Source organism: Emys orbicularis, chromosome 4 (assembly GCF_028017835.1).
Source record: "Emys orbicularis isolate rEmyOrb1 chromosome 4, rEmyOrb1.hap1, whole genome shotgun sequence".
In the NCBI taxonomy this organism is placed as follows: domain Eukaryota; kingdom Metazoa; phylum Chordata; order Testudines; family Emydidae; genus Emys; species Emys orbicularis.
This window is the reverse complement of record NC_088686.1, coordinates 46,313,146-46,338,026: the sequence shown is the minus strand read 5'-3', so window position 1 is coordinate 46,338,026 and position 24,881 is coordinate 46,313,146. Positions and strand designations below refer to the sequence as shown.

The following is a 24,881-nucleotide window of genomic DNA, read 5'->3' as shown; positions in this document are numbered from 1 at the left end:
CAACTTGATTCATGGGCTCTGAACTGTGCACCTCCCATTAATGTAAGAGGCCTGCACATAGAGTACAAAATATGCCCTCGAGGAATTGTGTCATAGCCATCTCTTGGCTATTAGGGGGCAAATGAGGTTAATGTCAAACTCCAAGCATCTAGACTTTTAGTAATTCTTCTTATTCTTGAAAGAACTTTTTCATATTGTCCCTCTTTTTCGATTTTTTAAAATGCTTTTAGAAGTATCCGAATTGTTCCTTTTAGTCCGGTATCCTCGTTCTAAGTGTGGCCATTCATGAAAGATTAAGAGGAAGGAGTAGAATTTTCCATAATGCATCTAATTGTATTATACACAGAGCCCAGCAAAAAGAGCCCCTAATCCTGACTATGGCTTTTAGCCACCATGGGAATACAAATAAATAATAATATAATGCTGGGAAACTTTTTCTTTGATTTCAGAAGGAGATCCACTAATGACCTACACAGTGGTTACAGTAGCTTGAAACAGGATGGGGCGCTCTCATCCCAGTAGGCAAGGAGAAAGGAGAGATGTTGGTGATTGCAAGCCAAGGGGAAGAAGAGAGCTTTTAGCAAAGATGGGGAGTTGTGCTCAACCCCTCTCCCCATTGCCTGTCCCATTCCTCCTGCTTCCCCTTATTTTAACCCCTGGACCTTCAAGACTGAACGGATTGTAATTTTATCCACGCGCGTCTGACTTCAGATGCTATGTGCCTCAGGAATATTTTGCAACAGTGAGTTCCACAAGCTAAAGCTGGTTCCTCAGTTTTTTGATAGAGATGCAGAGGACGCATGTTCTCCCCTTTAAAAAGGGAGAACTCTAACTCTATCTAACCAAAAATGAGCCTGATAAGAAGCCCATCTTCCTACTTCCATTTTAGCTATAATGGTAAAACAAGTGGCCTGTGATATGGTTTCAATTCTACTTTTTGAGCAGTTTTATAATTCCAATAAGAAAAAAGCAAAATCCTGATTCAAAACATATTCTAGGTCATGTTCATACTTAGCTTATTCCCTTGTCCTCTCCCAAAAGAACTGCAGTGCACACTGCATTGGCTAGTTTTCAGATGGATCCTATATTCAGCTTCCTTGTCATGGTCTCAGAAATAATTAACCATTTGGTTTAATGCAATGAACACACTTCCTTGTATTTATATTTTACCTACAAGTTACGGAGAAGCAACCTGCAGTTTTTCATCAGAATTCTTGCCTCATTAAGTATATATAATATGTCTTCCTCTTAACTCAGACTCACTTACAGTACATGACAGCATAGGTTTTTCCCCACATCATTTAAATCACTCAGCAGTCAGACTCAGCAGGAAAAAAGGAAGAGAAAAGAAATGAGAGAAACTGACTTATAAGCTCCAGGATACAAGATCTGTTTTCAGCCCCCTTCCAACTCTTACTTCCTGGAGTCTTCTGCTGCTGCTTCTCTGATTTTCTCTAGAAATGGCAGGTTGAGTCCATATCCTATAAGCTACATGTGAGTCACTTGGGCCCCGATCCTACAGTGAATTTGTTTACTCAAGTCTTCTCGTCGTTAGTAATAAATTGTATTACAATGGCTCCTAAAGGCCCCAGCCACAGTCAGGGCCCCCATATGTTAGGTGCTGTACATATACACAGTAAGAGACAGTCCTTGACTCAGAGAGTTATAATCTAAATAAACCAGACAGACCAAGTATGGGAGAAAGGAAGTCTTATTCCCCATTTGAAGAAGGGAAACTCAGCCACAAAGAGGCTGTAGCTTGCCCAAGGTCACATAGAAGGCATGTGGCAGAACCAGGAATTAAACCCAGATCTCTGAATCCTAGTCCAATGCCTCAACCACAAGATCATTCTCCCACTCCCAAGTCTTCGAATAATGCCTTAGTGTTCAGGGGGATGGCCCAGACAAGTCTGCCAATTGTCTCAGTAATGGTTGGTATGTTGGTGAATAGACTTTCAACAAATTAGATTTCCCAGGCATTCCCCCTCCCTTTCATCATTTTGAGCTGGCATTTCAACTGTCTTTTGTTTCCCAGATCTATATGTCCACTTAACAAAGTGGCTTCTATGAGCAAGGGTTTGGCAGGAGCAGGCCCTAAGTAAAATATAAGGATTAAAGTGCAGCTGATCTTCATTGCATGCCTTTGAGCAGGTGATTTTTCTAAGGGCTGGTCTACACTACCACTTAAGTTCATGTAATTTATGTTGTGCAGGGGTGTGAAAAAACCACCCCCTGAGCGACGTAAGTTACGTCGACTTAAAGCGGTGTCTACACCGGTGTGTACACCGCGCTCTCCCACCAACATAGCTTCTGCCTCTCATTGAGGTGGAGTAATTACATCGACGGGAGAGTGCTCTCCCATCAACATAGTGCGTCTTCATCAGACCCGCTACATCATGCTACTGATGCACCTGCATCAGTGCACCTGCGCCGCTGTAGCATGGTAGTGAAGACAAGCCCTCAGACGCAGTCCACACAACCTGGTTAGCATCAGAACTTGCTCCATTCCTGGGACTTGACTTTACTGATAGAGCTGGGTGAAAAATGGCAGGAGGAAATTGTGAAAAATACCAAAATTTCAAAGTTATTTTTATTTTGCGGGATTCAAAACAGACCCTTATTGTTGGGGTGTTTTTTACTGAAAACATCAAAATTGTTATCAAAGGGTTTTCTGTAAATTCCTATAATATCTTCAATAGCACTTTTGATGAAATGTCATGCACATTTTTTTTAAAACTGACAATTTTTTGTGAAAAATTTAATTGTCAAATAGAGCATTTTTAAATTTTAATACTTAATTTCAAAAAGTTTTGACCACTTGTATTTATTAATAAATGAATAATAAGATAGCATAGTTCAGTGCAAGTCTTCCACCCAAGCTTGGCTACCACTGGAGTCGCTGTTTCTGGGCTACTCAATCCACCCACTAGGTCCTCTCTGCTCAAACTCAGTATCTATTTGGGCAGCCCAGCTTTAAAGTACGTTTCCATCTTTTTTATTCTCTCCATCTGGAGAGACTCCTACCTTCCCCCTTTCAGGCTTGATGTTGATGGAAGGCAGGGCTGGTTTCCAATCCAATCCATGAATTCCTTTCTGCTCTGGTTCAGGGTCACATTTAGCCACCCCTCTGCTATGCCCAAACCATGAGACCCATAATTTCACCATTGACAAATATTTTCTGAAACTTGATTTATAACAATAATAATGTGTTAAGTGCAAAGCATTTAATGACAATGATTTCCTTTCTTCAACTGGTCATTCATTCCCATATAATGCCCTGCACTTTGTTATTGTTTGATTGATTTATATTTTTTATTATTTTATTAATATTGTTTTCTTCTAAGATGATTATTATTGATTTGGAAACTCCTGGGTGGCTGATTTACCTGTGTATATTGGAATAATTCCAAAATATAATGAATCAATAGTTTTATCTGTTGGACAGCTAGCTCCTGGAGCAGTGAAGAGGTCCTTTACAAATATAAATATAAGGGCTTATACTTCTTCAGTGTTAGTGTTTTAAATTTCAGAGGCTGAAGCACTTTCAATATTATGTTCCCCAGTTATTTTCTAAGAAAAAAAAACTAGTTTGTTGATGAATCAATGTCTTCAAAACACATAGGTTTTACCTGATGATCTGATCCTCTAATGGGCAAATACACCTCTACCCCGATATAACGCTGTCCTCAGGAGCCAAAAAATCTTACCGCGTTATAGGTGAAACCGCGTTATATTGAACTTGCTTTGATCCGCCAGAGCGCGCAGGCCCCCCTCCCAGGACTGCTGCTTTACCGCGTTATATCCGAATTCGTGTTATATCGGGTCGCGTTATATCAGGGTAGAGGTGTATCTAAGTCCTGGATCCTGCAACATATATCATTGGTGTGCCTGTACCAACCCCTTTGAAATCAATTGGGTAGTGGGTAAGGTGTACCAGTCAGCCCACATACTATATTTTGATGTATCAAGGCTTAAATGCTTGAAAATTCCATATGTGCTGCTTGTATAGAGAAAAACATGACAAATGGAAGACCTCCTAATAAGATTCAGTGGCTAAGGATGTTTCCAGTTCGGGGGGGACATATCCATTGTCTGTATGGGATGGTCATGGGAAATAAAAATATGCAGGAACTAAGGCAACTGTTTAAAACTGGATTTTTTTTTGTCCCCTGTATTGGATAAGGGATGAAAATCCAGGCCCGTTCTGATTCTAGAGGGTCGTGGAGATTCTATAACAAGAGAAACCTTGTCAGAGAACCTCAAGCATGCACTTGTATAACAGGTTTTGAACAAGTCTGGTGCAGTATTCACTACTGAAGTATAAAGGGCTGGGCTGCTTGCTGTGTATTTGGAGCTGGCATTTTGCCAAGGAAGTAAACTTTTTGATTTTTCATTGTTATTTTGTGACAACAAAGCTATTTTCATTATTTCACCACACAGAGTGAAACTCAGTATTCTCTCTCCAAAGCACTGATTTAAATGAATTAATGTAAGTGCTTTTGCATCAGGACTGTAGGGTGACAGAACAAATTATTTATGCAGAGAGAAGCAAGATAAAGTTTCTTTTAAGAGTTCTTTAACATATCAGTTTGATAACAGTCAAAACACCTTTACTGCCATTAAATATTTACCAAGACTTGGCTTTTGGAAGAGGGGCAGTTCAGTGCAGTGTTTTTGGCTCCATGCGATGCTATTGATTAGCTATCAGAAGGACATAGTTAATGAGTAACTTGAGGTATTACAGAACACTCCACATTCTTGTCAATTCTTTTCTCTGAAGATGACCTAAAATAAAGTCAGTTACAACTGGCATTCACCCTGCCACAGATTGCACAAGCGCACCTACGGTATGAACAAAAGGTTCAGGAGAATCAGTTGATCAGTGCTTAAGCAATCCTTTCTAGTGGTTGTTGTCATCGCTGTTGGACTTTAGAACTGAACATGTTTACATTTAATTAGAGAGGACACACGGTTTACATTGCACAGTAGCTACCAATATCGAATCAGAATTGATTTCCGCTGTCTCTCCCAAATGACTATTTCCTTCAAACTAATTAAAAAAGGCACATAACAATGACTCATATAAATTTTAAAGCAAGGTAAACAGTATTCCCTGGAGACGAAAATAAAAGTAAATAGCACAGGATGGTCATTAAGTTGAACTTGTTTTTTAGGCTATTCTGCCTGTGTTATAATACGTTCCAGTGTTATCAGACTGCTGATATATCATAAGTATCGCTTTTAACTGAGTGAACACTTTACTGGGTACTTCAGTTTTCAGAGGCAGTATTCTTATTCCTTTCATCTTTATTATTCTTGCAGTTTATCAAATAGAGCAAAGTGATATGCTACTATAGACAGACAACTCTTTTCCAGGGAGGGCTTTTCCTATTTAAAAAATAAATCTTTAAAACTATTCATGAAGCTAGGGTCAGGGCCGGCTCCAGTTTTTTTGCCGCCCCAAGCGGCAGGGAAAAAAAAAAGAGAAAAAAGAAAAACCCCATTGAGCTGTCGCCGAAGTGCCGCCGAAGAGGAAGAGAGGGAGTGAAGGACCCCCCGCCCCTTTCTATTGGCCGCCCCAGGCACCTGCTTCCTTCGCTGGTGCCTGGAGCCGGCCCTGGCTAGGGTTGGTTTTGTTTGTGCCCTTTATTTTTTTTATATGCAACTCCTAACAAAAAGCAAATCTTATTTTCCATGTATATATTCTCAATTTGGTATTCTTAGGTATGTGTGCTGATGTAAAGTCAAGCAACCATAACAGCACAGATTATTAAAGCCTTCGACCACATATGTCATGGTGCTGGGCCCTGACCCCGCAGGGGAATCAAGGTCCAAACATGCAGTTTCCTGAGCACTCTCAACATCCAGTGAAGTCAGTAAGAATTGAGGGGGGCTTTGCACCCCCAGAACACATTCAACACCTCATAGGATGCAGCTCTGGGGCTTGATCCTCACATGAGCTAGAAACAGTTTGCAGAATCAGACTCATAATAAGGATAAATAAAGGAAGATAATATCTACTACTTTTTATTTTCTACCAAGTTTAATTTGCATAAAAATAGCTGCAATATTTTAATATATAACCAGGGTTTTTAAAAAAATTGTGCTCAGTTTTTAGCAAAACTATGCGCTGCTTTTGAAACTAGTGTAGTTAGAAACACACACTAAGTATAAAAAATTAACCTTTTTAAACCCTTGGAGTAGATCCTCAGACCCATCCTCAGACCCATTTGTGCTGCTGTAAACCCTTGACAAAGGCAACTTCTCAGTTGACATAAAGCCAGTGTAGCTGGCTTTACTCCACCCATCCATATAGACTTCCCTATGTAGGGGGCAGTACCTCACTATGTTGGCCTCTAACAGTTCTAGTTAATGTAGTGGCCTCCACAAGCCAACAGAAGTTAACTTGCACTTAGAGGTCCATTTGACCCCAGTCAGCCTAAGCTCTGGTCTGGTGCAGCTGTTAACTTAGCCCTTTATGTGTAAAATAATCAGCTTTCTCTGATAGATTTTATACGTGAAAACATCTTAAACATCTTTTTTCTTTAAATATTGAGGTCACTCTTAACGACTTGCCAGTTCTACCTTTGATTAATAGAAAAGGTTACCTCAGTATTTGATGCATTAGCTAAACAATTAGATTATTGCAAATACTAAGTTAAAGATATTTAGTTACCAAAAGCAGTTGGTAAGTATTTAAGGGTGACTAGACTACATGAATTGACAATAAATAGCAGATAAAAGATAGGTAAAATCTTTTCTATAACTTTTAATGGTGGGATAAAACAAAGACGGCACAATTCAAAATGCAGCCATTCTGCAAATTTAAGATCAATTTTACCTAGTCAGAAGGGATATTTCAAAGATGCAGCAGCAGCAGCGGAGTCACATGGCTATGATGTAGCCTCGGTGGCACATAGCATGAACTTCCATCTTGAACAGTCTCTTGCAAGTCTTTTTCCAGTGGCAAAAGTCAGTATGGAAGGAATTAGGTTTCTTAAATCCCTCAAAATTGCATCTTCCAACCTCATTCATGGTCGGCCTCATGCTCTTTGTTCCTTCAGCCTCAACTCTATAAACTTTCTAAAGAAGTGTGCCTTCCTCTGTAGGTTGGGCATGACTCCACCACTGCAATTGTCTTGTTCTCAGTTGGTGCAAGACTGCAACATGCTAGGATTGTCTGAGTTTTAAGGATGCAGAGATTTGTGAATGCCTATACCAAACCCTGTATGCAGCTACCCTACTGTTGTTGTACCTATGTTGGTCCCAGGATATTAGAGAAACAAGGTGGGTGAGGTAATATCTTTTATTGGACACATTTTTGTTGGTGAAGAGCTCTGTGTAAGCTCAAAAGCTTGTCTCTTATCACCAACAGAAGTTGGTCCAATAAACAACATTAACTCACCCACCTTGTCTCTGTACAAAACCCTGTATACTTTGTTTCTTATGAACGTTATGAACAGCCAGTTCTATATCAAAGCTCAACAGAAACATTCAGTTTACTCACAGAAATATGTAGGTGTATAATGTAATAAGTAACAATGGGCACTCACAACAATTGCAGTTGCACTAATTTGAAAACAAAATCCACAAATGTGGAAGCAAAGAAACATTAGAACATATGAATGAGTGTGCATTGCAAATAACAGGTACACGTATTTGGATATCTTTAAAAAATATATCAGTAATCTAAACACACACACACACACACACACACACACACACACACACGAAAATTCAGAATTAAGGCAGCAAATCCAGAATATCCTGTTCTGTTCTATATAGGTGCTTATACTGCACTCATCACCATAGTATCTGAGCGTCTCCAAGTAGTGTATTAAGCAACGTGACCAACATCTGTCACGTGTTTGTTCTCTTGTCCTGTTCCCAGAGTTAGAAGTGTGTTCAGTCAAGCATTTTGTTTTGGATTTTTTTATATAATATATTGCAACAGATGAATGTGTATATATTACTGGAAAAGGCAAGGTCAAAGAAATGTGCCTAGCACTTAGAACAGTAGGTGGTGAGGTTTGTGATAATGCTCTGTTCTTGTGGGGTTCATTCCATAGTGTGCAGTTAGCCCCTTTGAGAAGGCTTTGTCTCCTTCACAGGCAAGCTTTGCCTCTATTGTAGAAAGTTCCCATGTGACAAAGGAGTGAAGTTGTTGACCACAGTCTTCATCCCAGAACCTTAACCAATCTTTTAAATACCCTGGACCCAGGCCATTGAGCGCCTTGACGATAAGGACCAAAACCTTTGATATCCTACAGGAAGCCACTGTAGGGGGAGCAAAGGACAGGTTTGATGAGCTTGCAGTAAGTTGCTGAGGAGTTGTGCTGCAGCATTCTGTACTAGTTGGAATTTCCTAAGTGCTGAAGGAGTCATGTACAGATATATTGCATTGCGGTAGTCAGGCATGAATAAAGGTAGTTTTCCAGGATTGGATGGAGTCTCCTAGCCAAGTGGAGGTGGTAGAAAGCATCACTAGCAATTACTTCTGTGTGAAAACTTAGTGTCAATGAGGAATCCAGGAGCACACCCAAACTGTGGACAGAACTTACCAGTTGTGGCTGTGTACCTTCAACCGAAGAAGACTGAACCATGGTTTGTAAACTCTTCAGATGCTTTCCTCTGCCGATCAGCATCACCTCCATCTTCATCAGATTCAATTTCAGTCAGCTGTTCTTTATCCATGAGCTGATCTTTTCCAAGCACAGAGTGATCTTGGTGGTAATCGTGTGGTTGTATGTGGTGAAAGATAGATAGAGCTGTATCTTATCTCCATATTGCTGGCACCTGAGTCTCTCATTTCACTATTTCACCTAGTAGCTGCCTATGGATGTTGATTAGGACCGGAGAGAGAATTCTTAGTGGAACTCCACGAGTAAGGGGTCTAGTACTGGAGGTGCATTTTTCTCATCATGACTCATTGGATGCGGCCCTCTAAGAAGGAATCAAATAATTTTTAGTGCATTACTGTGGACCCCTGCCACCTCTCTGTTGACAGTGTTGAATGCTGCAGAGAGGTCCAGAAGGACGAGACTGGTTATCTGCCATCTATCCATTGATAGCAGATCATCCACCAGTACCACTAACGCAGTTTTGATTCCATGTCCTGGCCTGAATTCAGATTATGCCAGGTCTAGGATATTCGCTTCAATTAGATAAGCTTGAAAATAGCTGTTGGCTAGCTTCTTTTGTGAGCTTGCTCAGGAACAGAAGGTTTGGCCCACTGAAGAGCAGTTGACTAGAACCAGTGTATCCAAGGTGTTCTTTTCAGTGTTGGTCAGACTGTTAATGTGACCTTAACTCATGTAATTGTGGAGGAAACCGTACAATAGCAGACTCCAAGATACTCACCTGTGGCAGAGGAGTCCATTCTAGTGGTTGTTTAATGGCTGCTGGACTTTCAATTAAACGTGCTTACATTTAATAATCCAAATTTGACCATTTTTGCACCCTCTTTTGCAGCAAAAATAGCTCAGATGCATGTGCCTTGTAGGCCTCGTAGGCCTGAAGAAATATGTCACAAAGAAGTTATCAGAGAGACTTACTCCCTTTGGGATACTATTCCATCAGCTCCTCAGATCCTACCTTACCTAATCACTTGTTATCTCAAGTGATTCAGGACTCTCTTCACAAAGTTCAAAATGCAAAAATGTTATCAAGACTAAAGAACATACTGAGATCTCAGGTCTCATGAATGTAGCCAAATAGAGCAACCAATAAGACAAAGGTAATGCATTGATGTAGCATAGATATAGGGCTAGATAGTTGGCCATAAAACAGCAGTGCAAAAGTGCCCTAAATCTCCCCTGTATGGGCAGGTGAGGATTCCCCCAAATGTCGTTTTTGTTTTATTTTATTTTATTTATATTATGATAACATTAAACAACTGTATGCCAAGGCCAGCAGTGCAGTTCTCGTCAATGGCACAATAGGAGAGTGGATTCGCAACACTGTTGGAGTCTGGCAAGGCTGCCTTCTTTCACCCACACTGTTCAACATCTACTTGGAGCGCATCATGACTGATGCCCTAGAAGTCAGCATTGGGGGACAAACAATCTCAAATCTTCAGTTCGCTGATGACATTGATGGCCTGGCAGGCAGCAAAGATGAACTTGCCAACCTTGTGAAACGATTGGATGAAACCTCCACAAAATATGGCATGGAAATCAGTGCAGAGAAAACCAAGCTGATGACAAACAAACGTGATGGGATCAGCTCACATATCACTGTCAGTGGACACGAGCTGGAGACAGTGAAACAGTTCAAGTATTTGGGGGCAATCATCACTGATGAAGGATCCAAGGCAGAAATTCTGGCAAAAACTGCACAAACAGCAGCAGCAGTGGCAAAGCTAAAGCCAATTTGGGAGGAATAAGAACATCTCTGTGGAATCCAGACTGAAACTGTTGCATGCATTGGTCATCTCCATTTTTCTGTATGTGTGCGAGACATGGACCCTTATGGCAGAACTTGAATGGAAAATACAGGTAGTAGAGATGAGATGCTTCCGTAAAATCCTGGGCATCTCCTACTTCGACAATGTTACTAATGAAGAGGTCCGCAACATCATCACCCAATGCTCTGGGTCATATGAAGACCTCCTGACGACCGTGAAGAAGTGCAAGCTGAAGTGGTACAGCCATGTAACAAGATCATCTGGCCTTCCAAGATCATCCTCCAAAGGACAGTACAGGGGAAGAGAAGAAGAGGTAGACAGAAGAAGAGATGGATTGACACACAAAAGAGTGGATGGGAATGGACTTTGCGGAGACTCAAGTGGTGGAGACAATTGGTTGATTGCTCATTAGTGATGGTGCCCCAATGACCAATGTGGTTATGGGAGTGATGATGATGATGATGATAACATCTAGGAGGGCCAGACATAGATCAGAACCCCTTTGTGCAAGGCACTCTATAAACAAATAGGGAGTGTGACAGAGGTATGCTTGGTGAGATGGGAAGGGGCATGACCAGAGCACTGCTGTACTCCAGTGGTCCCCGCCAATGTAAGAGCCTCTTGGAGACTGTTTTAGCTGGTGTAAGTTAGAATAGTCATGATGATGCTGTAACACTGAGGGCTGAATGACCCTCAGCTGTGTAGGTGGTTGGGGGAGTACATAGGTGGCATACAACTGCTTTTGACACACAACTCTCCCTACCTGGACACAGTTCAGACAGGTCTATTATTTGAAGCCATCACATCCAAGATCAGCCAGGAAATTGATAGGTGTATGTACTACAGCAACCCAAGAGGCAGAAACCTTTGAACCTTCCTCACCCTCAAATAATTTGGGTGTTGAAATGGATTGTTCTTCAACCTAGGCCTCCCATATATCATGGGTCCATACCATCAAAATGGTTTACTTGGGATTCATTTTCCTCTAAAATTATAAAGAAATAAATATTTCTATCAATAAATACATAATTGCTGGAAGAGGATGAGCACGTGCCATTGTGTCAGTGGACCAGGTCGCAGGTGATCAAGCCTAGTGGTCAGAGCGGAAGTCAGGCCTCGTAGTTGGAGTCCGAAAGTCAGAGCCACGGGTCGAGACAGGGTCAGAACCAGGAACCAAGGCTGAGGGTCAGAGCTGAAATCAGAGGCTGAATGCCAGAATCGAAGTCAAGAGTCAGAGCTGAGGGTTGGGACCGGATTACAGGAATCAAGGAAGGCAAGAGCAGGGCTGGTTCTCAGGCAGGAGCAAGGCTGGGCCAGGACAGGAATAAGACTAGGTGCAGGGCAGGATCTGGGCTGGAGCCGGGGAGAAGCAAAGCAGGAGCAGGGATTACAGAGACATGAGCATAGGGAGTCCGTGGGTGTGTGCAGTGAGCAGCCAGCAAGCTACTGCTGCTTCTGGGCTTAAGAACTGACATGCTAGCTTCCTCAGCTAATCAGGCAGCTTGGTACATCAGGCAGCCTAGGTGGCTTGTTAGGGCGTCAGGAGTACTGAGCAGGCACAGCTGCAGGGCCTTACTCCTGACACATTGTCCTAAGGAGAAGAGGTTTTAACAAAACACATATAGACAGAAATTTTGTGATCATGTTTGTCTGAAAAATATGGGGGTAATGAAAATAACTTACATTTATACACAATAGGGCCTTCATCTAGAAGGATCTTAGACTGGCTTACAGTACATAGCGCGTCAGAATCACTTTATCCATGACTGAAATGCAATCACCTCTGCAGTGAAACGTGTAACAGTGAACATTAGACACAGTATTGCTCAGGGCCAATATTTTCAAAATGGGTGTCTAAAATTAGGCTCCCAAGTCTATATTCAAGTATGTAAATAAATGGCTTGATTTTCACGAGTGCTGAAAAACCCATTCCCTCCCATTTAAGGTGATGGGGAAGGTTGAATGTTCAGCACTTTTTGAAATCAGGTCACTTGTTTAGGTACTTAAATACTGACTTAAGGTATGTCTACAGTGCAATTAAAAACCCGCGTCTGGCCCATGCCAGCAAAGGGGCAGTTTAATTGCAGTGTGGACATCGAAGTTTGTGCTGGAGCCTGGGCTCTAGGACCCTGGAAGGTCGGCGGGTCCTAGAGCTTGGGCTGCAACTCAAGCCAAAACATCTACATCACAGCCCCTTAATGTGAGCCCTGCGAGCCCGAGTCACCTGGCACAGGCTAGCCGCAGGTGTCTAATTGCAGTGTAGACATACCCTGAGGGGCTTAACTTTAGGCTCCCATTTGTGAAAATCTTGGCTGAGGAGTATAAAAATGAGCAATAGCATCCTCAATTTGCAGCTTTTAGCACTACTTCCAAATGTTGATGTTTACTTTTTCTAGTAGTTCTCAGTAGTTGCCCACTAGAATAAAACATCAGACAATATATTTTATATGCAGCTACTAATATGATTTTATTTTTTTAATGCCTCTCCTCTGTGGATTTGTCATGTCCCTTCGTGAATTATGGATATATTCAAAATGTCGTGATTTAATTGAATAGGTGCTTCACACCATTTTCAAACAACCTCAGGTGCTAGGTGTAATGACATACCTATGTTCTAACCTTTAACTTTTAGATTTCTATTAATTCATCCATATTTTACTTATGCATGTATATTATATTTTAATTTGTATGTGATTTCCCTATATAGCTTGACGGGGGGATGTTTTCTGTATAAATGTTTTAACAAAAGGAAAGGAATATAAATATGCCACTGCATACCAACACCCTGGATGCAAAGTTTGGCTGGCATGTTTTATTCACTCTGCGTTTCGGATAGGAGATTAGGACAATACACTTTAAAGAACGGTTGATATTTTCATAGTTATCATTCAGACATGACTTCAAGTCATATTCATCAATATGGTAACAGCTTTCATCAGTTTCTAGTATACAGGCAGTAGTTCTGAAGTACCCTAAACTATGATATAAACTGCCTACTCATTATAAGGTTTTTATTTCTCCCACCTTCGTTGTAAATGTGCTCCCTGAATTTCTTCTACTTTTGGTCCCATTTCACACACAGGTAAATGATAAAATAATGGAAAATAGAAATGGAGCAGACCTACTGTCTAGTCCATCACCTGGTCAGTGCGGGGATGTTCATCAATGGGAGTACATCAAAGCATACTACGGAACTTTTAGTACATGGTTGCAGGGTTCACATGGCCAGTTAGTGCTCAGCAAGCTAGTGCACTGTAGATTCACGCCCTGGCTTGCTGCACACTAAATCGCTACGTAGACAAGCCCTTAGTTATTAATCACTCTACACATATGTTGTTCTTTTAATCTTTTCTCGTAAATCAGTCCCTTCAACCCCATTAGGTAAGTCTATGCGGCAATTAGAAACCCGCAGCTGACCCGTGTCAGCCAACTCAGGCTCGCTGGGCTCAGGCTGCAGGGCTGTTTCATTGCTGTGTAGTTTTCTGGACTCTGGCTAGTGCCTGGGCTCTAGGACCCTGTGAGGTAGGAGGGTCCCAGAGCTTGGGCTCCAGCCCGAGCCCAGAAGTCTATACAACAATGAAACAGCCCTGCAAGCCCAAGTCAGCTGGCACGGGCCAGCTGCAGGTTTTTCTTTGCTGTGTACATATAGTCACTTTTGTTGCTGTTTTTTAACTCTGTCCATAGCTTCCTGGTACTGAGGAGCTGAATACTGTATTCCAGATCTTGCAGTGAAGGATTATTACCTCCATGCTCCATGACTTGATGTCTCCATGAATACAGCCCCAAAGTCATATAGAATACAGTGGGTGAATGCATAGCCACGGCTGATAGAGGCTTTTCTATGTGAAATAGTTGCTAAAGGTGGTTTACTTGTTATATAAATGAATTCAAAATGGTGGCTGTGCGTGGCTTGGCAAGAAATTGTGATTACCATGATGCAAAGAGCTATGGATATGGAAGTGGCCCAGTGATAGCCATTTGATAGTGATAAGTAACATATTTATTTCTACCTAATATAGAGAAACTTATTTAAGAACAGTTTATCCTTATTTATACCAGAATCAGGAAGGATTTGAGATTTCTGACACTGAAAAGTTGACTGAGGTTGTTTGGAGTTGGGCTAGCCTATGCAAACTATATTTCAGAAAAGTACGTTAATTTCATGAATTTATTTTAGTCAGTTGTATTTTTACTCCCTTTGGACCATATTCTGATATCCTTACCCATGTTGAGTAATTACTTCACAAGTGATCCCATTGAAGACAATGGGGCAACTCATGCTGTCCAAAATGAGTTAAGGGCATCAGAATCTATCCCTCTGTTTCATTCTACTCACTTATTTCAATATTTAATGAGAAAACAGCTGAATCTTCTATTGCACACTCAATAATTCATGGTGATTAATTCAATTTCTTGTAAATCACACATCCAACTTTATCATACAACCCATAGAAAAATTATGCTTAAATGTGGCACAGTTTTTATTTTTAAAGAGTTAATTTTGGGATGTATTCTATTTTTTTTTTAATCTGAGTTTTTCACTCTTGTTTTCTTTTGGAATTTTTAAATATCTTCTGTACGCTTGAAAATAAGCTTTTAAAAATTATATGTTGTTTTTAGTTTATAGGTTCCTTCAAGAGATTTTCCAGCTCAGTGTTACATCTCTGCATTTCCAGTCTTCTTATTTTGTTATATAATAAAGATCTTGCTCCAGAATTAGTTTATATTGATATAAGTGTAATATTTTTAAATACATTAATATAATTTAAGTGTGGTATTCTTGCAGTTCAAACTCAAAGCTTATACTGTGAGTCAATAAAATGTATATTTTTGTTTTCCCAGTTTACACAAATCTCTGTCCCAAGAAGTGAGTCTTAAGGATCAGTTTAAGTGTACTCTTAGTACATATGAAGATGCACTGAAAAGCAGCGAGGATATTGTAACCATCACACATCGCCAAAATGAGCAGCTAGCTACCCAACTGCAGCAAGCCCAAACAGAGCGAACAAACATGGAATTAAAGCTTCAGCAAGCTTTAGAAGCGTCACAAGAGGCCAACGAAAAAGTTCAAACGTAAGTCAGTTGTCTTTACATTTGGAAGAATGTCATTTGACAGCCGAATGAGACATTATTCCCCCTGATGTTTACAGTGTGGTTGTCACAAAAGTGGCTGTTTAAAAGTGGCTTCGTCTTACTCACAGATTGGCTTCTTGTTGTATAGTCAAGAGTCACTTCTGCTGCTTTAGTGACAAAACACTACTACTGCCTTAGCGCTGTATAACCAACCCGCCTCTGGGAGAATGACCTCACTGCACATTAAGGGGTGGGGGTTGTTGTTTGGCTTGTTGGAAAATGTGTGTGCCCCTTTAAGGGCTAGAGAGCCAGGGAGTGACTTTCTGCGGCAGCTGCAGGCCAAGTCAGCATGGGGGCACTGACCCAACCACCCCCATGTGACCAGAAGAGAGGGGGGACTATATAAGTCCATGCCAGTGCAGAAAAAGCCCTCTTTTACCTGGACCAGACAGAGCAGCACCCACCCTCCCACCCATGGAAGTGGTGAAATACTGGGTTTTGTTGAGATTCTCTATAGGCACTGTGCTAGTTCTCCTTTCTCGGGGGCTGGGAATGAATTTTTCCCTCACCGCCAGATTGGGGGTTTTTGCCTTCCCCCACAGCGGGTTCGGGGGGGGAGTGGCTTATTTGGGAGCAAACATGAAATGGGAGCTAGACTATGATGTTGCAAATCATTATGTAAATGTGGGACGGATGTCCAGTGCAGGTACTACATAGGGAAGGGATATAGTGATCAGATAAAATGGATTGGTAAAGGATTTAAAGTGCTATTCTTTAAGGGAGCAGAAACTGGGGCGATTCGGAGCTCCTATTACTGGTACAGCAGAGAGCCAGCCCCCTTTTTAATAGCCCCCCCTTAATCTGCATTTGAATGGGGGGGATGGTGATGTCCCAGCAGCGGGTTGGCTGGGGACCAGAATGGGTAAGAGGGAAGGCTGACAGAAGCTCCCTGGGTATATATTGAAATGATTATGGAATTACCTGTACTGTACACTTCTATCTGCCAGGTACTCCCAGACATTTAAGAATAAAGTTGCGGCCTAATTGAACCACATCCAGTGTCTTCTGTCCTTCTACCAGCATAGCCAGACAACGAGCTAGAGTCAGAGTTCATGTAGTCAGAGCCATCCCTTGGGTAGGGCGAATTGGGGTGACCGCCCCGGGCCCTGCGCTTTGGAGGGCCCCGCACTTCGATAAAATCAGGACTGTCCCGATATTTAGCCCTTTGTCCCGTGTCCCAACCAATGTACGATCGGGACGCCATTTGTCCCAATATTCAAGTGAAGAGGTGGATGGGGAGGTGAGGCAGGAGGCAGGCAGGTGAGTGGGGTGAGGAGGCGAACAGGGAGCTGAGCAGCAGGCGGGAGTGGAGTGAGAAGGCAGGCAGCCAGGGAGTAGAGCAGCAGGCAGGCGAGTGAGGAGGCAAGCGGCGCCGGGCGGACAGCAAGGAGACTATTGGGGAGGCTGATTTGTGCTGGGCCCCACACCCCCCTAGGGATGGCCCTGCATGTAGTATTTTTATGGTGCTGTGGCGCAAACTAGAAAGGTGAACACAACTTGGCTTTCAGATCGCAGAGTGAGTGTACAGAGTTATCCAGGGCAACATCACTTCTAAATTTAGCAGATGTATATGAAAGTCAATAAGAGACAATGAACATGGAAACTCACAAAGCCAATTTTACATAGTCACTTTTCAAAATATGACAGTGTTTTAAAAGAAACTGGGATGTTGAGCTGAATGGGATTTGCCTGCTCCAATTGGCCCAGATCCAGCAGCCACTGATCAGGCCCATAGTTTTTTATGCTCTCTAGATTCTAAGCAACTTATCTTTGAGTTTTGTAAAACTACTCTTCAGTTTGGGACAGATCATTTTGGATAAGTGACTGAGCAAAATTAAATCCTCTCATGCCAGAACTCTGACATCCATGGCTACAAGTGTTAAAGGTTTCTAGATGCTGATTATTTCAACAGCATTGTAAGGAAATAGTAGGATTCATGATGTGCTTTCCCTTAATGTCATATGGACACTGCTTTTATACATACCCAAGAGTCTTTAAAGTATTTTCTGTTAGGCTGGAATGGTTTTCAGTGTTCTTGGAACACATGGAATCCCTGCTGCAGTATTATATTTGCCTTCATAGCTACATGAGACAACGTGGGTGAGGTAATATCTTTTATGGGATCAACTTCTGTTGGTGAGAGAGACAAGCTTTTGAGCTTCCACAGAGCTCTTCACCAACAGAAGTTGGTCCCATAAAAGATATTACCTCATCCTCCTTGTCTCTCTAATATCCTGGGACCAACGTGGCTACAACAACACTGCCTACAACAATTTATAGTTACATGTAAGAATATTTGCAATGTACATATATATCAGTTTTTGTCTGGTTCATACCTGATATGTTTCAGGCCAGGTGTTCGAGTCTGATCCAAATCCCACTGAAATGAATGGGAAGACTCTTGTTGACTTCAGTGGGCATTGGATTGGACCCTATGTTCAGGTAAATGACAGTGCTCCGTAACGTAAGACTTCTTGTTAGAAGGCTCCTAAACTCTGAGCCGGGAGTTCAGCTGTGTTAAAGTCCATTATAAGTTTCCTTTTAACAATGTACTAGTTAGTACACATACAGTTCTTTGCTCCATGTAGCAGGTTTTTAGAGAGGAAACACAGCATAATCGATCAAACAATTTTATATAGTGAAAGTTGAATATGAAATATATCTTAGTGACAGTCAGTGTACAAGTATCAGGGGGTAGCCGTGTTAGTCTGTATCTACAAAAACAAGGAGTCTGGTGGCACCTTAAAGCTCTCCATGTGTCAGTATATAATGCCTGCATCTGTAACTTTCACTCTATGCATCCGAAGAAGTGAGGTTTTTACCCACGAAAGCTTATGCCCAAATAAATCTGTTAGTCTTTAAGGTGCCACCAGACTCCTTGTTGTTTTAGTCAGTGTACAACACTCTAGATCAGTGTTTCCCAAACTTGGGACGCCGCTTGTATAGGGAAAGCCCCTGGCAGCCCAGGCCGGTTTGTTTACCTGCCACGTCCGCAGGTTCGGCCGATCGTGGCTCCCACTGGCTGCGGTTCGCGGCTCCCGCTGGCTGTGGTTCGCTGCTCCAGGCCAATGGGAGCTGCTGGAAGCGGTGGCCAGTACGTCCCTCAGCCCGCGCCACTTCCAGCATCTCCCATTGGCCTGGAGCAGTGAACCGCGGCCAGTGGGAGCCGCGATCAGCCGAACCTGCGGACGCGGCAGGTAAACAAACTGGCCTGGCCCGCCAGGGGCTTTCCCTACACAAGCGACTCCTAAGTTTAGGAAAAATTGATCTAGATGAAAACCTGGCTCCACTGAAGTCAATGGCAAGCCTCCCTTTGGCTTCAATGGAGCCAGGATTTCACACATGAGATCTTACAGTCATAATGACAGTTATCTGGATAATTACGAGCAATAGTTGAATATTGGTTAATAACTAGATGATAAAACAAAGATATGACTTTGTAGTCTGCTTTAAAGTAATTTACATAGAATTATTATAGCCACTGCAAGTCAAACTCAACTTGTGAATTTAAATTAGACTATTTGTATATACTCCTAATATTTGCTTTAGTATATGTTTCACAAGTTGCAAGATTATATACTACCTAGCCTGTTGCCATAAATGCTCCTCTAACAGACTCTTTCAACCTTGTGAGAAATAAATCACACAGACAGAAATAATACAGTTTACTGTTAAGAGGAATGTGTGCATGTTAATTCTAAATTTCTGACTTTATAGTCTCCAATGTGAAGACTCCAAATTTAGTCTTGCTCTCATTGAAATCAAAGGGGATTCAACTGTTGTTCTCTGAAGGTATTGTTATTTCTCAGTGAAGTACACTCACCCACGTCTTCTGAAGAAAGATGTGATCTATTTTGTTCCGTCTTGTTACTTTCTTGATCAATATTAATGTCCTGAGGTCAAAACATAGGTCTAGTGTTATATATTGTATATACAGACAAAATCCTAAGAGTTGTCTTTTTATTTATTATACCTGTAAGTTCTTTGTCCATAATTCTCATTGCTGGATCAGGGCAAACGTGCAGCCCATACCCCTTCATTTCTTGGCCCTACTTGCACCTCTATGACACCTGGGGGCTCCAAAATGAAATTAACTCCCTACACGTTTTTAGGTGGTGGTGCCTGAATCAGGGCAACATTTCCCCCTGTTTGTTCCACATCTGCCAACAAGTTTCCTAGTGTGTGTAATATACTCACATAGCAACCAGAAATTAGTCCATAATTCATTTCAGGCACCCAATACGTTTTTTTCCCTGTTGGGTTAATCTTTTTATATATATAAAACATGCATAATTAAAATAAACTTACGAAAAATAGATATAGTGCATATGCAGGAGTTGCTTTTTAATATCATTTTTGACAAATTAATATAAACTATTTATATTATTTGTTCAGTGCCAACACTGTGCTCAGTGCTGTATAGAACTTGGAGCACTCATAGTCCATGTCCTGACATCTATTAAATCTTCCTTTGCACTAGTATAATTTTAAAGCAGTCATGTTATTGTTTTTCATTTTAGTTAAAAAAAAAAAAACACTTGCTATTTGTAAGTTAGGAATTTATAGGCCAATATTTGTCCCAGATAATATTTTTCAGTCATGTTTTAATCCCCTGAAACCAGACTGGTTATTATAGAAGTGCAGACACAACTTGAACTATAGTGGTCCAATGCACTGCCATAATGAAAAGAATTCATTCAATTTAACATGCATAACTACTTGGGAAAATCTCTGTCAGGTTAGTTTCATTATTGCTAAAATCAGTCCTCTAGCAAAATTAAACAGTTGGTTGAAGTCTTTTGATGACAATAGCATGCCCTTTTTATCAAGAAACTGTGGAAATGCTCAGTGCATCTTCCCAGCACCCAGTCATCCACCCCCATCCTATAATTCAACCTGCAAACAGATTAAGCAGCTGAGTTTGTGGAAAGTGTGTTTACTCTGAGCTAAGAACCCTTGTGTGACACTATAGAGATTCCACTGACACCTCTGGGAGAACTACACAGACAGTTCCTGCTCATCAGCAGGGAAACCAGGCTGAGAATTCACAATTTCTTTGTAACCTCAACTGCTTCATTCAAATCGGTGTTTGGCAATTAGGCAGGAACTAGTTTGTTAGCTTTACATTTTTTTTTTTTTAAGATGTAGGATGTTCTACATTTCAAAAAGGACTGACAGTTTTAAAACCAGCTGGAAGGCTTTTTGCTATATTAGTCTTTATTTTTTATCATTATCCTATAGAGATTTTTATTTAAAATATGAAACTAAACTTCATAGCCCAATTGAGAATTCAAAGTATAGGCTTACCTTTTCTTCTCCATAACATCCTAAAAAACTGCCAACAAAAAACGTGTAATTCTGATTTGTGAGTGAAGTATTTTCTGGTGATGTGCTAAGTTATTTTATATTTTTCAGTGTTATTTAATAATGTACATTAGTAATGGACTTACAGTTAAAAAGGGAAATAATCATGAGCTTGATTAAGGAAGAATGTAATTCAGAGGGTCACGTCATTAATAGAAGTCAAAATCAAGTCTGGCAAGCAAATCTTTCTTTCTTAATGTCCTTTACTGCCATATACCACACTTTAGATGACCGGTTCTTTGACATTGTATAAAGAAATTAAGATTTTAAAATAAATCTTAATTCTTACGATATATGTTATGTCAGCAGTTTAGAAAACACATAGCTTTCATTTCTCCATCGAAGGTGGCACTATTGGGTTTAATTCATTTGTGTATATATTAAGTTACTTACCTGTAATTGTTGTTCTTTAAATTTAGTATCCCACATAAATTAGTGCTCTGTCCTTTGGCATAAGGACACAAAGCATCTAAAAAGTTCCTGGATTCCACCCCATGTGAAGCAGCAGCTGTGAGCCAGAAGGGGGATACAGTGGAATTTGCTTATAGCAAACTTGGATATAGCAAAAGTACAGTTTTATACTTAGGTAGAATGAAATTCTCACTTTTCCCCCCCAATGCATTGCAATATATAAATAGCAATATATATACACACACATATATATAATATGAAATAGAGTAAATATTAACTTAATAGATAAGATCTATTATGTAGAGAGCTGGGCAGAATTTTTTGATCAAAATTGTTTTTGGTCAAAAAAACAGATTTGGCAACACCGAAACATTTTGCGAATTTGTGTCAATTTCTCCAAATTGTTTCCATTGGGGAGGAAAAACCTTTTTTAAAAATTCTGTTTAATTTTGACATTTTCAAAACAAAAAGGTTTCATTTTTTAATTCAAACGTCTTTTCATTTCAAAACATCCTTTAATTTTCTTTAATTAAAAATGTTAAATTTTCTAAATGAAGCATTTTATTTCTGGGTAGAACTAAAGGTTTCATTTGATCCAAAACAAAGCAAAAAATTCAGCTTTTGGTGTTGCCAACTATTTAAAAAAAATTGTTTTTGGTTCAACCCCAAATGAATTTTTACCAATTTTTTGGAATAGCCAGCAAACCAACAAATTTGTTATTTGCCCTGCTCTGCTTAGGGACTTAAATAATATTTAAAACTGTCTGCAACAATATATGTAATTACCAGACTGTAAAAATAAATATAATTTTCTATAAATAAATTTTTTATTTCATTTTGATCAACAAAGCATTTGGGGCAGTGGCATAAATCCACCTGAAGTGGTGGCACATAGGCAGAAGGCCCGTACAAATTTGCTCTGCTGGTGGGCCCAGCTGTTGCAGCCCCAAAAGGAAAGTGGGGTTGACTTGGAGGAGGTGGGGCCAAGCCAGCTGGAAGATGCTGTGAATTAATTAGTGCCCCTGCCAACCTGGATCATATGAAGCCGAGGGTGGATTTTAAAGTGGTCCTCCCTGGTGGAACTGCTGGGGATTGGCAGTGGCAGTCGAGTTCACTAAAAGCAGGAAGAGGTCCTAATATAGTGCCAAATCAATGTTAATAATTTATCAGTAAAGACTGATGTGGTTATGATGTATTTTCCCTAAGAAGATCTCCATTTCTATAACATTAGTTTTGAGGATAATGTGAATTTAAGTGTATGAGATTTTAGTTATGGGGTTTTATTGGTAAAAGAGTAATTTAATGACACTGGATAGATCAGTAAGGTCTGACTCTGTGTGTGGGTGTGCGCGTGTGTGTGCGTGCACACAAAATATTTCTACACATACAACTGAAATGACATACGTACAAGTAGAATGGACATTCACGTTGGCTGTTAAAATATAAATCTAAGAAAATAAACACAAACCGTGATAAATGCTTGTACATACATTTTGCCAAGTTAGTTTTCTTAATGGACTAAGAAAATATAAAAGTGATAACACTCTTATTTGTTTTATCTGTAATTGTTTATTGAAGCTCAGTTCTTTTCTAAAAAAAATCCAAACCTGTTTCTGCTTTTAAATTGGAAAAAAATGCAAGACAAAATTAAAGTACATCATATATAATTAGGTAATTTCAGCAAAGGGACTTACAATACCCTACACAAGATGTATTTAATCTTACCAGTGATTTGCCTAATTTTTTGGTGATTTTTTTTTAGTGTAAAATAGAATGAAAATTCCTGCATGTTCCTTGCCAGCATAACCCTTACTGTTAATGGAACATATCCCATTTTGCACAGTCCTGCATTTTCCCATTGCATTTCTGGTGTGCAAGCTCTTTATGCTTTCAGGTATTTTACTATACAACTTTGTTTTGTTTCTTTGCTTTGCATGACAAATATATCCATTAATGAGACACACAAAAATGAATATTTCTCTTTTCATTTTATACTGGCATTTGACACGTGAAAAGAATGTGAAACTGAAAAGAAATGAGTACTGAACATTTAATAAACAGTAGACTCCTCTGCCTCTGAAAGTAAAACTAATCTTCCTTCTGAGTATAGGAGTTGTGTGCATTTCACATCAATGTCCAAGACGTTCTCTAGTGCCCACTGGAGGGTCTAATCTTTCTCAGAATGATCTGAGCAGTGCAGTTCAAGAACAAGAATGAATCTTTGAATAATCACACCACAATGTGAGGTGACCCCCAGACAGGGGACTGACCAGATACACATATGGGTTTTGGGAAGACGCTCTGATGCTCTTTTTTAACACAGCTGTGAGAAGAATGTGGCTAAGACCCAGTAGTCTTTCTGGAGTATAGCTGGCAAAGGAAACCATGAGGAGAAGAGAATTTAACACATGGGTGTAAGAGAGTCCGCTTCATTGATGCGATCTGAGGGGAATGCCTAATGACTGGAAGAATCAAACTTGGCAATGAAAACACAAAGCTCTTTTCATCAATTCAAACGCAGACTCTAAAGCTGCAGATGGTTACCTCCAGCCTTGCCTATTCAGTGTGGGGTTTTATAAAATGGCACTTTGGTGAATACTAACAGATCAAAACAAAGATTTAATAACATAAAGATGTGGTGTTCATTTTTAAATGAGGATACAGGTCAGTGTCTCAGAAAAGGATAAAATGGGTATCTTTTATTTGTAGGTCTAAAGTCTTTTGAGATTTTTAACTGCAAGCATGATATCTTTAATGTACAGATTATATTCTGTAGACTACAACTTCAGTTAAACAGGAAACAGATAAAAACTAGACTTCACGATTATTATGCTGATTGAGTCTTTTTCTTCCATGTAAATGCTATTAACTAGTTATCTCCTTATAAAAATCATACCTAAATATATTTAGTTGAAGAATATGGGGTGGCATGTACGTCTTCAGTCATTCTTCAAAGATAAGGATGGCTCTAGTTAATTAAAAATTACAAGCAGAAGCACTGCGCAAAAGAAACAAGTTGTACATTCATGGAGAATAAAAGCTATTTGTTTTGGAGAAATCACCCAGTATTAGAGAACTCAGCTGGCTTTACTTTAAATATCACCAATAATTTTCTCTGTTTTGCGGCTTTCACAACATTTAGTTTGTTCTTGTTAGTTTAGTAATATGTTTAATGATTACATGTTCAAAGTCTTTTATTACATTTAGACTGGATTCTTCCCTTTAATTAGAAAACAGAATTTGGGGGATGATAGGACCAAATTATCTAATGGAGTAAATGGGTGCAGCTCCATTCATTTTAATGGAGTTTCACCCATTTATGTCAGCAAAGAATTTGGCCCATAATGTCAAAAGTGGGTTTGATCTTAAAGAAGAATGCTATAATTCTGTGTTAGTGAAAGTTTGTACTGGTGCTGAATAATTGATAGTTTTTTAAACATTATTGTGAGAGTAATTGTAATGAGTTCTGGTGTTCTGGAACATAAAGTAAGCTCTGCTATTTTATGGAAGAATATAAATATAGGGCCAGCTGGTGTAAACAGGCGTAGCTTTATTAAGTTGAGCTATG

At 40.2% G+C, this 24,881-nt stretch overlaps 1 protein-coding gene across 1 annotated transcript in view; it reads left to right on the top strand.

Moving 5' to 3' along the window:
* The window catches only part of MIPOL1 (mirror-image polydactyly 1), a 276,027-nt gene that overhangs the window by 234,984 nt on the left and 16,162 nt on the right, over window positions 1–24,881 (top strand). Inside the window, exon 12 of the mRNA XM_065403050.1 lies at window positions 15,248–15,478. Coding sequence (XP_065259122.1) covers window positions 15,248–15,478 — 231 coding nt within the window. The remainder of the gene's footprint in view (window positions 1–15,247; window positions 15,479–24,881) is intronic.